At 45.0% G+C, this 15,062-nt stretch overlaps 1 protein-coding gene across 1 annotated transcript in view; it reads left to right on the forward strand.

Annotated features, from left to right (window-relative positions):
* Window positions 1–790: 790 nt before the first annotated feature.
* The window catches only part of Strip2 (striatin interacting protein 2), a 52,712-nt gene continuing 38,440 nt past the window's right edge, over window positions 791–15,062 (forward strand). Inside the window, exons 1-5 of the mRNA XM_069996736.1 lie at window positions 791–950; window positions 4,892–4,961; window positions 10,244–10,318; window positions 11,388–11,522; window positions 13,451–13,571. Of these exons, the coding sequence (XP_069852837.1) occupies window positions 816–950; window positions 4,892–4,961; window positions 10,244–10,318; window positions 11,388–11,522; window positions 13,451–13,571 (536 nt within the window). The 5' untranslated portion in view covers window positions 791–815. The remainder of the gene's footprint in view (window positions 951–4,891; window positions 4,962–10,243; window positions 10,319–11,387; window positions 11,523–13,450; window positions 13,572–15,062) is intronic.

A 15,062-nucleotide genomic window follows, 5' to 3' on the forward strand; every position in this document is an offset into this window, starting at 1 on the left:
AGTTCAAGCCCCATGACCGACCAAAAAAAAAAAAAAAAAAAAAGCACTCTCCCCTCCCCACCAACACTGAGCAATTGGGAAGGAGCTTAAAAGAAAGGAAAAAAGGAAAGGCCAGGAGGGGTGGGGGAGGGTCTTGCCGTCAATTCAGTGCAGTCAGGGTACAAATACAGCAGAAAAGGGCAGATGGCCAGGAGCAGCAGCCCTCAAGGGCATCAGTGACAAAAAAAAAAAAAAAAAAAAAAAAAAAAACGAACAAACAAACCCAACACCCCAAGCCCTACCCCTAAATTCCCAGTCTCCTGATCAGCCCAGAGACTGAGAGCCCCGCATTTCTAGCTGTGGCCCTGGCTACCGGGCTGTGCCATCTCTCTCCTGAGAGTTAGCTGGATGTGAGACTTGTGCATCCTCTAGGATTAGGCGGCCAGGGTCCAATGCAGACAGCAGTAGAACCGGGGGCGACGACTGAGAGCCCTGGAAAAAAAGGAGAGGACCTGCCTGCACTCAAGGTGAGTTCAGGAGGTGAAGTGGAAAACCAACCTAGGAGACCATCAGCAGTAGCACCAGCTGAAAGCCGCAGAAAATAAAATAAATAAACAAACAAACAAGTCGGGAAAGGGAAAATATTCCTTGAAAGAACCCCCAACCCTCCGAGTCCCACTCCGGCCGGTCAAGCAGCCAATCACGACGTGGGGCGGAGCCGAGGGGAAGGGTCTCAGCCAATAGCGACTGGAGGGCGGAGCCTGGTGCCAGGCGCGCGCGGTGGCGGGGTCGCCTCGGGCTGAGAGAGCTGTTGAGGGTAGGCGCTGACCAGCCGCATGGAGGACCCTACGGTGCCCGGGGCCTCCGGGTCAGGGGGCCTGCCAGCCAATGGTAACGGCAATAACGGCAAAGGCAAGCCGGCGGTGCCCAAGGGCCGGGAAGCGTTCCGCAGCCAGCGGCGGGAGTCGGAGGTGAGGAGCCCCGAGGGCTTCGGCTGGGGACCCGGGAGACGCCCAAGGGCGGGAAGCGGAGGTGGAGGTGATTGGGCCTTGGCCCTGAGACCACTCGCGCTCCCGGAGTCAGCTCCTGCGGGTTCTTCCGCCCCGACCCTCTCCGCACGGCTGCCTCCACCGATGGGGGCCTCCCCTGTCCCCCAGCACGCAGAGGGAGCGCTGTAGCGAGCATGGCCGATGATACTTTGCAAATCTTTATGTCACTTGTTCTCCGTCGTCCCCCCCCCCCTCCACGCAGACATACAGACTCCGATTTACAGACGACGGGACTCGCGCAGGGAGGCTGAGGGACGGCCTGGAGGGGTCAGCGAGCGGGTCGCGGTCCTTCCACTCCAGGCTGCCTGCAGGGGGTGAGGGGCTGTCCCTGGCCTGGGTTCAGGCCGGCCGTTTTAGGGAGCATCTTTCGCCGGCCTCGGGTCCCTTGCCCGGAAGGATGAAGTGAAACAGGACTCAGGCGGGGACTGTCCGGCGGGGGCTTGTTAGAACGGACCCGCCCCCAAGATACAGCTAGGAATATAAGAAATATTTGGGTCTTGTCTTCCTCTTCCAAAAAAGAAATCCGAACTAGGGCGACGACAAAAGGACTGAATGATCACTCCCTCACAACCTCGCCCAGCCAGTTCCGATCCATTAGCCTAGTCTGATTGTATCTGAGCAGCGATTACCAGAATAGAACTGGAAATGTCAGGTGTGGGGATCATCTGGTGTAGCCCTTTATTTTACAGAGTAAAACAGGCAGAAATAATTTGCCCATCATCAGACATATAGCCGAGTGAGTGGTCAAGACCGCCAGGCTCCAGCGTGTGCCACACCAGGTTTGGAAACCTTAGCACTATCAATTAACTGTAATTTAGGCAAATTACAAAACCTTTCTGAGCTCTAGTTCTTTCATTTGTAAAAAGGGGTTAAACATTGCTTAGCTCAGTTCATGTAATTAATTGGCCCATACACCATCAAGTGGCAGAGCAGGTACAAGAACTAGGTCTTTGGTATTCCAATCCAGTTTGCTATTTGAATAGCATTTCACAGTATCACTGCAAAGATTTTATACAGGCAGAATAGGAATTATCCATCGACTCTTTTTTTTCGTGGTGGTGGTGGTGGTGGTGGTGGTGGTGGTGGTGGTGTGTGTGTGTGTGTGGTGTGTGTGTGTGTGTGTGTGTGTGTGTGTGTGTGTGTGTGTGTATTGGTACTGGGGCTTGAACTTTAGGCCTCAGCAATCTTTTAGGGCTTTTTTTTTTTCCCCACTCGCACTTGGTGTTCTACCACTTAATCCACACCTACTTTGTTTGCTGGTTAATTGGAGGTGAGGAGTCTTCTGGGTTTGCTCAGATTTGTCTGCTGTAAATTGGCATCAAACCGAGATTCTCAGGTCTCAGTCTCCCGACAACTTAAAATTATAGGCATAAAACACTGGTGTCTTCTGCATCTAAATCCCTACGTTTAGGGTAGTCTATGCCTCCTTCCTTCTCAGGGGTATTGTTCTTGCTGAAGTGTTTTTTGAAGTATGAGTCATTCATTAATTCAACCATTAGTTATTGAGCTATAGTCATTGCTTTTGTGTGTGTGCATGCATGCTAGGGATATATCAGTGAACAAGACTGGGTCTTTGTCTTTGTAGAGATAGCATCGTAATAGAGTTGGGGAGGTAGACAACAAGCCAATAAATAATTTCAGAGTGCTATATTCTGTCTCCCTTCTGAAGTAGCTGTTCATTCAACCATTAAGTCTTCCTTCAACTAAAAGCTCTGGTAGTACTGTGCTTTTGCTAATGAGTTCAGGGTCCAGATTCTGAGCTTTCCACTTGCACTGCAGTTTACCTACTGGTTTTCTGCAGCTACATTCTTCATGCCTGGAAATGAACAACTGCAGTAATCATCTCTATCTGGGCTCATTGCCTGCAGATAGGCTGGGTGAAAAGATTAGCTCTCCTCTACCTTCCACTGCAGCAGGATGTACTTGTCAGTTCATCCCCAATCACTGGAGTACCCAGGTGCCAGATCTGCTTTTCCTTCTCTCTTTCTTTGCTTTCCTATGGAAGACAAGCCTTAGGGAGATGGGGTTCTTTGCTGTCTAGGGCTATAGAAAAGTGCTAGAAGAGAATTACTATTGACATATGTCAAGAATCTTCTCATAACAATATTTATAGGAGCACTATTGAACTACTCTCTCCCAATGGCTCAGTATATCACTATCCTACACACTAAAAAAGGAAGCTACCGGGGGTTGAGAATGTGACCTAGTGGTAGAGTGCTTGCCTAGCATGCATAAAGCCTTAGGTTCAATTCCTCAGCACCACATAAACAGAAAGGCTGGAAGTGGCACTGTGGCTCAAGTGGTAGAGTGCTAGCCTTGAGCAAGAGAAGTTCAGGGACAGTGCCCAGGCCCTGAGTTCAAGCACCAGGACTGGCAAAAGGAAAAAACAAAAACAAACAAACAAGGAAGCTATATGGGCATCATGGTTCCTTCCTGTAATACTAACTACTCAGGAGACTGAGATCTGAAGGATGATTGTTCAAAGCCAACCCAAGCAGAAAAGTCCACAAAACTCCATCTCCAAAATAATCAGCAAAGGAAATGGAGGTGTGCTTCAAGTGTAGAGTGCCAGCCTGTGGGGGAAAAGGAAAGCAAAGAGCGCAAAGCCCTGAGCTTGTTCATTTATTCATTCAAATATTGATATTCTAAACACTAGGACTAACCCATTAAGATATTGATATTCTAAATACTAGGAATAATGTGGTATAGCAGACAGGCTGAGCTGGAGCCTACATTCCAGGAGTTTGTTTACTATGTACGATTTCCATCCAGACTGAATGATGACAATAGTATTCAGGAGCAAGCACAATGAGGCATTGAGTTCAAACCCCAGTACTGGCCCAAGAAAAATGAGTATGGAAAGAAAAGGAAAGATCACAAATTCTAAAAAATAAAAATACTTATCAATACTATAGCTTCATGCATTTAAAACATCTTCAGTGTTCAAAAGTAGAGAATTGGTTAGGTAAACTGATAGATATCTAGCTATTTATATGGCCACTTAAAGTGATAGTTTTAATAATACGAGGTCTTTATAATAAAATATTAAAATTGTAATATAGTATTACCAAGTGATGGTAGGCTGAATGCCTTTTCTATCATTAATTCACTTAGTCTTTACAATAACCCTATGAAGTTAGTTATCACTGTCCCCATTTTACAGATGAGGAATTTATCTGCACACCATTTTTCAGATATCAAATGGTATGGGTTCTGTGGCTCAATCCAATTCTGACACTTCCAGAGTTAGTGCACACCAATGCATACCCGGAAGTTAAGTGCACAGTCTCACACAACTGCCCCCACCTTAGATGCTAGTTACAAATATAGACTGTCCCGCATTTCTACCTAGCCAGCTATAGATTCCTGGGTTATCATGACCAGCTTTCAGGTTTGATAATTTGCTGGGATGACTCATGGATCTTATGGAATGCATGGAATTAAGGTTATAGTTTCTTAACTAAAGGTATAATTGAGTATCAGCCAAATGGAGAAGATGCATAGGACAAGGGACAGGGCCTGAGTGGTGCTGAGCTTCCCTCCCTTATGCAAGGGTGTCCCTGTCCTGGCACATCCATTTGCTCACAAACCCAAAAGTTGTTTTAGGGGGGTTGGATGGCATTTCATTACATAGGTATGATTGAACACTTGACTGAACTCAATCAGAAGTTTAATGTGAACTCCCTCCCCCAGGTTGGAATAGTACCCTACCTAGTTATACCCTCAAAATCTGGGATTTTGATGAAAGAGCCAAATGAGAATTCTACTGCCTTGCTGATCTAACCTTGGCCTCCAATAGGGAAAGAAGGTGAAATAAGGGTATAATCTTCCTTGGCAACTCCTGAGAAATGTCTCTATTACAGGGCTCTGTGGACTGCCCAACTCTGGAATTTGAGTATGGAGATGCAGATGGCCATGCAGCGGAGTTATCAGGTATGCTGAAGTAGATGGCTCAGTAGTGAGTGGAAGAATCGGGGAGGGGTGGGGCGGGTGTCTGTGTCTCCCCTAAAGGCTCTGTGGTCTTTTGAACAAAAGCTATTGCTGCTTTCTTTTTTTTGTCCTCTGCAATGGTAAACAGCTCTTTGCTTACTTTCACATCTCCTTCTGTGAATTATCCTTGTCCATGGTATTTATTCTTTTTTTTTTTTTTTTTTGTCGGTCGTGGGGCTTGAACTCTGGGCTTGGGCGCTGTCCCTCAGCTCTTCAGCTCAAGGCGAGCGCTCTACCACTTGAGCTACAGCGCCACTTCCGGTTTTCTGGTGGTTTATTGGAGATAGGAGTCTCACGGTCTCTCCTGCCCGGGCTGGCTTTGAACCGCGATCCTCAGATCTCAGCCTCCTCAGTAGCTAGGATTACAGGCGTGAGCCACCAGCGCCCGGCTGGTATTTATTCTTTTATTCTGTCACTTTATCGTGCTCCTCCTTCTTTACTTTTGGTGTACCCTCAAATCATTTTTCTGTCCACTTTGTCCCCAATACTTGTTTCTCTTCCATACCTTTATATATCCATTCTTTCTTTTTTGGGGGGTCTGGTCATGGGCCTGTACTCTGGGCTTGGGCACTGTTCCTCAGCTCCTCAGCTCAAGGCTAGCGCTTTACCACTTGAGCCACAGCACCACTTCCGGCTTTTTTTTTCCTGCTTATGTGGTGCTGAGGAATCGAACACAGGGCCTCATGCATGCAAGGCAAGCGCTCTACCACTGAGCCACCTTCCCAGCCCTATATATCCATTCTTTCTGCCCTACTCTCTTTATCCCATATCTCCACCCCCCTGCCCTGAGTCTCCTCTACGTCCACCTTTCCCTCTTCCCATAACACCTGTTCCTTATTAAATTCTAAGCAACGGCTGAGGAGAACTAGACAACTGTCTAGCCAAGCAAGGCTGGATATGTCACATGCAACCATCAGAGTAGAGTTCTGCTTTGGACAGCTGGTAGATGGAGTTAGGTGATCCTATTCTTTTAGTTCTGGGCTGCTTTTCTCTGACTGGAATTCTAGCTTAGGGTAAATGTGATCTCCTCACATTAAGGGCTTCTGTGTTACACGTGCAATGATGCTAGTTATTAATAAACGAGCTTTGGTTGGAGATGGTGTGAAAGTTAAATATTCTGTCATAGGAAAATAATACTTTGAAACATGCTTTTTCAGAGAAAAACATTTCAAAAGAAGTTCTTGTGGATAAGCTTGGGGAATAAATTTTGTGATGAGTGACAGAAAAATAGTGAGCTAAGTTTAAAAAGGAACAAAGGACTAGAATCCAGAATATGAATAAATGTAAAGAGAGAGAGGGATAAAGAGTTGAACAACCCACTAGAGAAGTAGACAAAGAATATAAGCATGAATTCATAGAAGATAAAAACTGAACAGTCCATAAATAAATAAAATATAATAAATACATTATAAATAAGTAAATGTCTAACTTCATTATTGATGGAGAAAAGCATATTAAAACAATAAGATGTGATTCCACAGTCATTTGATTATAGAAATTAAAAGCCTGATGAGCGCTTTTCTGCTCTGCTATGTATAGCAGTCAGGGGAACACAGTATAAAATTGGAAAGCAGTTAGGTCATATCTAATAAAGTTGAAGATGTGTACATATAAGACCCAGAAAATCTACCCTAAATAGCCTTATACTAGGGAACAATAATATGTACAATGATGTTTGTTATCATAACTTTGTAATCGTGAAAAGTTGAAAACAATTCAAAATGTCCTCTCCAGGAGAATGAATAAACTTGCATATCACTGTAGGAGTCAAAAATATAGACATGAATGTAATTAGTTTACATAAACATGTTTTAGCATCAGTAAATTCCTGAAATAGAAGTGACCAAAGAACTTCTACAGTATGATACTATTAAAATTTAAAATTCAAGGGGCTGGGAAGGTGGCTCAGTGGTAGAGCACTTTTGCCTTGCATACCTAAGGCCGTGGGTTCGATTCCTCAGCACCACATAAGCAAAAAGAAAAAAGCCGGAAGTGGCGCTGTGGCTCAAGTGGTAGAGCGCTAGCCTTGAGCTGAAGAGCTGAGAGACAGCGCCCAGGCCCAGGGTTCAGGCCCAACGTCCGGACCCAAAATAAAATAAAATAAAATTAAAAATTAAAAATTCAAGCTGGGAGCTGGTGGCTCACACCTGTAATCCTAGCTACTCCAGAGGCTGAGATGTGAGGATCACAGTTTAAAGCCAGTACCCAGGCAGGAAAGTCAGTGAGACTCTTATCTTCAACCACCAGAAAACTGCAAGTGGTGCTGTCGCTCAAAGTGGTAGAGTGCTACCCTTGAGTGTTTTTAAAAGCTCAACTGACAAAAAATTAAAAATTAAAACCTGTGCCCATGTGTGCTCACATACTCACTTGGCTTTTACACTCATAGTTGGCACTCTAATATTTGCGGCATATCTCTACTTCTGGCTTTTTTCTTGTTAATTAGAGTTTCATGGACTTTTCTACCTGGGCTGGCTGCAAACCTTGCTCCATATCTCTACCTCTTGAGTAGCTAGGACTACAAGCATGAGCCACTGGCTATAATCTTGGCACCCAGATGAGATTAAAAACATTTTTTTATTTTTATTTTTTTGTCGGTCATGGGGCTTGAACTCTAGGCCTGGGCGCTGTCCTTCAGCTCTTCAGCTCAAGGCGAGCACTACCACTTGAGCTACAGCGCCACTTCCAGTTTTCTAGTGGTTCATTGGAGATAGGAGTCTCACGGTCTTTCCTGTCGGGGCTGGCTTTGAACCTCGATCCCCAGATCTCAGCCTCCTGAGTAGCTAGGATTACAGGTGTGAGCCACCGGCACCCAGCAATGAAAAACATTTAATTTTTTGTTAATATTAATAGGTTTTTTTATTGTGAAAATACCTTACAGAGGGTTACAATTATATGAGCAAGGTAATGAGTACATTTCTTATCAAGCATTATTGCCTCCTCCTTTGTTTCCTTTTACCATCCCTGCCTCACCCACACCCCTGCCCCCCCCACCCCACCAAACTTGCAAAGTTCATTTTAAAAACATTTAATTTTTTGTGTGTGAGCTGATCTTGAAGCTTGCAGGGCCTGGACACTATCCCTAAGCTTCTTTGGCTTAAGACTAGCTTTCTACCACTAGAGTCATAGTACTACTTCTAGCTTTTTTTTTTTTTTTTTTGGTCAGTCGTGGGGCTTGAACTCTGGGTCTGGGCGCAGTCCCTCAGCTCTTCAGCTCAAGGCGAGCGCTCTACCACTTGAGCTACAGCGCCACTTCCGGTTTTCTGGTGGTTTTATTGGAGTTAGGAGTCTCATGGTCTCTCCTACCCCGGCTGGCTTTGAACCGTGATCCTCAGATCTCAGCCTCCTGAGTAGCTAGGATTACAGGCGTGAGCCACCAGCGCCCGGCTTTACTTCTAGCTTTTTGAGTAGCATGCTGGAGATGGCCTTTCTCATGGCCTTTCCTTTTTTTTTTTTTTTGGCTGGTCATGGGGCTTGAACTCTGGGCCTGGGCACTGTCCCTCAGCTCTTCAGCTCAAGACGAGCTACAGCACCACTTCCAGTTTTTTGGTGGTTAATTAGAGATAAGAGTCTCACGGATTTTCCTGCCCAGGCTGGCTTTGAACCACGATCCTCAGATCTCCGCCTCCTGAGTAGCTAGGATTACAGGCATGAGCCATTGGCACCCAGCTAAAAACATTTAAAACAGAAAAATTTGTGTGGTTTGCAGGCACATCATATGTAGGAAAAGTATAAAAATGAGCTTGGGATGGAAATGTTCCAATTTCATGATAGTAGTTACCTCCAGGGGTGGAAAAATGACCGGGGGATAGTCTGAAGCAAATATGACATAAGTTAATATTTGTTTAATCTGGATAAAAGGTATCTATTTTGTATTCTGTACCTATATGCATATGAGATTTTTATTATCTAAAATCAAAAAGAACAAAGCCAAAGCTCAGCACCTGCTTACTATTGTGACTGGATTTGTGATGCTCTGATCATAAAATTACATATATTTTTTCACATTTCCACTAATGGCTGAAGTATTCAAGATGCAAAAATGGATTTGTTTGTGGTTATTCCCACATTTTAGAACTTAAGCCTCAAAGCTCTGGCTCTCACACAAAGTATTATCCAACCATTCTACTGCTGGCTGTAACAGGAATGAGTTTCACTTGCTTTGTGAATTATCTCTGGTTTAGGAGGAATAGATTCTGTAATAATCTGTCTGTTCTATCACTTCTTGGCTCTCTGATTTTGTTGGTGGTGGTAGTGGTGGTGGTGGTCGTGGGGCTTGAACTCTGGGCCTGGGCGCTGTCCCTCAGCACTTCAGCTCAAGATAAATGCTCTACCACTTGAGCCACAGTGCAATTTCTGGTTTTTCTAGTGATTAATTGGAGATAAGAGTCTCACAGACTTTCCTGCCCGGGCTGGTTTTGAACCCCGATCCTCAGATCTCAGCCTCCTGAGTAGCTAGGATTACAGGCATGAGCCACCAGCACCTGGGAACTTTCTGGTTTTAATACTTCATCTTTTGCATGATGAATTTTGTAAGATGAATTTTGCAGATTGAAGAGGACAGTTTTAGTCTCAGTTTTGTATTTAGAGTCTATAGTCAAAGAAGTTAGATTTTCCAGGATACAAAAAGTCCTTTGGCAGCCATAGCTGCTTTCTATGTGGTTCACTGCTGCCTCTGCCCAGGTGGCAGTATGCAGCAGCCTAAACTTCGACACCCTTCAAGGAATTTCATCAGGGAGAAAATGAATTGGCCCCAATTCTGCAAAGCAACCTAGCATGTATTTTTTTCAGCCCTTGTCCAGCTTCTTGAACAGCATAGGGATCTTGGCTCTAAATTCAAGGAGTTGTATTGTCTTCATCTTCTCTAGATATAGGATATAGAGTAGTTTCAGCTGGGCTTGACAAAGCAAGCATTCGTTGCAATCCTAAAAACACAGAAGTGATGACATTAAGACCCCTGTGCTCCAGCCCTCTTGCCCTCACAAATGTCAAAGGCTGTTTTTTCGGCTGCGGCAGCCAGCTGGCAAGAGGAGAACAGGTTTGATGGTTTAATCACCCAGGGACACAAGTAGCTATTTTTAACTGCTCTGAAAGAGAGGAAGCTGGCTCTGGATTGAACCGGACAGTGGAATGTTTTGGAAGCTTCAGCAGTTTCATGCCATCCTTCTACTCTAAACTCCCTTCTTATGGGTCTCCTGAACGTGCTTCTGTTCTCTTTCCTGCCACAGAATTGTATAGCTACACTGAGAACCCGGAATTCACCACTAACAAGAGGTGCTTTGAAGAAGATTTCAAGACTCAAGGTGATCTTCAGACCATTACTCACAGACACATGCTTTCCCCTCCTTGATATCCCAGTAAAAGACTAAAACAAGTATGATTCTTCATCCTTTCCCTGCTGTCCACCCTTCACTTCTTGCTTATGGGGCACAGTTTATCTCAAGAGTAGAAGCCATGATGGAAACAAGAGAAGCCCGAGCTAGGGTCTTTGCTCTGGTAGAAAGTACAGGAGAGTGGATGGTGGTGTAAAGCTGGACGAGTGCCCTGCTGCCTGATGGAAACCTGGGCCTAGCCTAGTCCTTGACATCAATGCTTAACTGCTGCCTCCAACTCTGCCTCACTCTCAATAACACTGAAATAACCTCAGCTCTCTGGTATGTTTTTAAAAACTTGGTCAATTGCCATTCAATTTTCAATTCAGTAGATGTCTGTTGTATCGGAAATGCAAGAAGCAGGGGTGAGGATAATTGCCGCTTTTACAAAGAGATTACATAATCTGGTAGCAGAGGGGAGAAATGCACATCATAAAACTGGCTGAGGTGAAGAAGAAAATGCTGTGTCCTAGAAAATAAAGATAGTTTGTTGGGAGCAAAGCTTTGGCTAGGGCATTCATGTGAAAGGGGTCACCTGGTATCAGGCATATAAGGACAGCTACCAGGTGGATATGATAGAGAGGGGGAAATCCCTAAGGAAAGACAAAGACATTGGGCAAAGCAGGCTCTGTGTGTGGAAGACAAGAGGGGATGTCAAAGGTGAGGCTACAGAGAGGGTTCAGGCCAGAACATTTTGGGCCCTTTCCCTATCCCTTATTCTAAATAAGGAAAGCTCTGGACTAGGGATGTGGGTTGCGTACCATATGTGAGGCCTTGTGTTTGATTCTCAGCGTAGAAAAATAATTTTTTTTATAAAAGGAAATCTTTTGAAGAGAAGACTTTGTTGGTGGCTGAGATTAGAGGTGGGTATACTATAGATTCATTTCTGGGAAGAAGTGATATTAGCCAACCTTAGATAAACATATAATATATATACATGTATATGTATATATATACATACATATATATATATATACCATATATGGTTTTCTATCCCTAGTACAAGGCAAGGAATGGTTGGAATTGGAAGAAGATGCCCAAAAGACCTATGTGATGGGACTTCTGGACAGGCTGGAAGTGGTCAGTAGGGAGCAGCGGCTTAAGGTGTCCCGTGCTGTTCTCTACCTAGCCCAAGGTGAGTGCCTACTCTTCCTATCTGGAGAGGGAACGGGGATAGGGCTGTGTTGGGAAAACAAGGCCCCCCTCCTCTTAAGGGCAGGTGTTCTCATGTGCTAGAAGTCACCCTTATGAGGAAGATGAAAAGATACTTGTTTGATACTTGATCCCTTGAGATCTGCCTTTATCTTTATTTCTTTTTTTTTGTATGTTTTATTTAATTGTTATTACGGTGTTGAACAGAGGAGTTACCATTTTCTTTTTGATTTAAATTTTATTGCAATGGTGATGTACAGAGGGATTACAGTTACCTAAGTCAGGCAATGAATACATTTCTTTTTGAACATTGTTACTTCCTCCTTCATTTTCTCCTACTTTTTCCCTCCTGACCCTCTTCCCTCCCCCGCCCAAGGAGTTACCATTTTATAAATGCCTTCATCTTATCAGGCATGTTGGAATTTCTCATAGGGTTCTTTTTCCATCTAACCTGGGCAGTAAATGTCTGTAAAGATTAGCAAGAGAGTCAGTGTGGCCAGAACGGTCAGTGTACCTCTGGCTGAGCCTGGAGATTTTTTTTTTTTAATCCTCTGTGGCCTATACTAAATACCGAGTGGGAGCCAGGTTTGTCGCACTCATGCATAAATCCTCCGCATGGTTTTGAAGGTGCAAGCCCACGTAGCACCAGGAGGAGATGTTGTGAATAATAGTGTGATAATCAGAGCTAAATGAGATTAATTGGAAAAAGCTTCCCAGAAGAAACCTATTAGCCAGGGGCTTGAAAGGGGAATGAAATAGCCTAGCAAGACTAGTGAAAATAAGCCCTGAAATAATGAAAATGAGGATGGTGATCAAACCAACAAATTAGAAGCTAAAATATTGAATAAGAAAAATAAATACATAGGAAAGGCAGTAGACATTTGGTGAAAGGACAGCAACTGGTATTTCTTGAGTCTAGTTGTTCTGACCACCTTCCAGCAGCTAGTGTGAAGGCTTTCTTCCTTAGGGTTTGCCCTGCAGCACACACAGTAGTCAGGGACTATAGGGAACAATTTTTTTTGGGGGGGTCCGATTGTGGGGCTTGAACTCTAGGCCTGGGCGCTGTCCCTCAGCTCTTCAGCTCAAGGCTAGCACTCTACCACTTGAGCCATAGTGCCACTTCCGACTTTTTTTTTCCTGCTTATGTGGTGCTGAGGAATCGAACCCAGGGCCTCAGGCATGCAAGGCAAGCGCTCTACCACTGAGCCACCTTCCCAGCCCGGGAATAAATATTTTCAGTATTCATAAAATGGCTGACAGAAGTGAATGGAATAGCCTGATGACCTCACTCATCTTGGATATTTTATACTGTGTCCAGATCTTTCCCTGAGATTGAACTCTTCTGGATGCCTTCTCTTCCCTTTCTCAGATTCCTGCTTTTCTATTGATATTTCCAAATAAATTACTTATACTTGAACTCCTACTTACCTTATTATCTGCTTCTAGGTGACACAAACTTAAGACAGGCCATTGATGAATACATTGGACCTAACCCTGGAGACTACAATACATCTCCTCTTCCCTGACTCAGTTCTTGGGGCTCTTCCCCCTCTATCAGCCTAACTATGGAGCAGGGTGTTAGAAGAAGATCTTACGTCATGGAGTAGTAGGGAAATCACTGAAAAAGGCCTGCCTCTCCTCAATGCCTGTGACAATTTTCTAGTTCTTTTTTGGTCAGTTGTGGGGCTTGAACTCTGGGCCTGGGTACTGTCCCTGAGCTCTTCAGCTCAGAGCTAGTGCTCTACCACTTGAGCCACAGCACCCGTTTTCTGGTTGTTAAGTGGAGATAAGAGTCTCATGGATGGTCCTGCTCGGGCTGGCTTTGAATTGAGATCCTCAGATCTCAGCCTCCTGAATAGCTAGGATTACAGGAGTGACCACTGGTGCCCAGCTAATTATTTTGTTCTTTAGGTACTTTTGGAGAATGTGATTCAGAAGTTGATGTGCTACACTGGTCCAGGTACAACTGCTTCCTGCTCTACCAGATGGGAACCTTCTCTATCTTCCTGGAGCTACTCCACATGGAAATTGAGTGAGAATCTTTGTGGGGAGAACTGTCCCTAGACAGCACTCTTCCTTGAAGGGATGGAAGTCATTTCCTATGCCTGCTTCCTTAGTAAAGAGCCCTGTTGAAACAGGGACTTACTCATCTCTGTTCAAAGCTCACTGACAGGTCCCTTCCATTCAGCCATGGTTCCTGATACTGTGCATTAGCTCTCTGAGACTGAGCTTAGCTTCTGCCCTGCCGTCCTTGCTTCAGGGGCCTGTCCTGATTGGGGTCCCCTTGTGTGTGTGTGTGTGTGTGTGTGTGTGTGTGTGTGTGTGTGTGTGTGTGTGTGTGTGTGTGTGTGTGTGTGTGTGTGTGTGTGTGTGTGTGTGTGTGTACGTGCATACCAGTCCTTGCATCAGGGGCCTGTCCTGATTGGGGTCCCCTTTGTGTGTGTGTGTGTGTGTGTGTGTGTGTGTGTGTGTGTGTGTGCACGTGCATACCAGTCCTGGGGCTTGAACTCAGGGCCTGGGCACTGTCCCTGAGCTTCTTTTTCTCAAGGCTAGCACTCCAGCTTGACCTGTGTAGTTTGTTGGAGATAAGACTGTTACAGCTTTTCCTGCCCGGGCTAGCTTCAAACCACTATTCTCAGATATCAGAGCCTCTTGAGTACCTGGGGTAACAGGCATGAGCCACTAGCCTGGCTGGGGTCCTTTTTTTTTGGTCATGGGGCTTGAACTCTGGGCTTGGGCGCTGTCCCTGTGCTCTTCAGCTCAAGGCAAATGCTCTACCACTTGAGCCACAGCGCCACTTCTGGTTTTCCAGTGATTTATTGGAGATGAGAGTCTCATGGACTTTCCTGATCAGGCTGGCATTGAACCACAATCCTCAGATCTCAGCCTCCTGAGTAGGATTACAGGCCCCACTGGGGTCCCTTTTTAAGCAAGTATCTTCATTGATTTAGGGTAATTGATTTTTACAAGATATTGTCATTCTTATTATCATCATCTTTTGGTTCTTTTTTTGGGGGGGGGGTTGGTTGTGGGGCTTGAACTCTGGGCTTGGGCACTATCCCTCAGCTCCTCAGCTCAAGGCGAGCTCTCTACCATTTGAGCAACAGCGCCACTTCAACAAGTATCTTCTCAACTCAACTTGGCTTTGGAATTCATGAAAGAAATTGTTCTTCCTTCATATGCATGACCAAAGAGCAACTGTGTCCAGCACAGTACTAGGCTTAGTACAAGTCGTAAGAGGAATGGGTTCTTGCCCTAAGCCCCTGATTGACTCCACCTAGCTTGTGCATAACACTTTTGCTAGGTTTAGTTCCCCAGCTGAATCGTGGTTTTTGCCTTTATAAGCTTTGTGCTAGCTGCATTTGTGGCTGCAGATACTTCGGGACTTGAGCCCACCTGCAGTCAAATTTTTTAATAAAGACTTCTGATTTCAAGGTGGGGGTGGGGGAGGAAATGGCTATCACAAACCTTGTCTGTCTTCACCTTGGATAAAGGTTTGCTAAAATAGCCAGGGAATTCTAAG

This window comes from Dipodomys merriami, unplaced genomic scaffold (genome assembly GCF_024711535.1).
Source record: "Dipodomys merriami isolate MVZ:Mamm:240054 unplaced genomic scaffold, mDipMer1.0.p SCAF_5, whole genome shotgun sequence".
Taxonomy (NCBI): Eukaryota; Metazoa; Chordata; class Mammalia; order Rodentia; family Heteromyidae; genus Dipodomys; species Dipodomys merriami.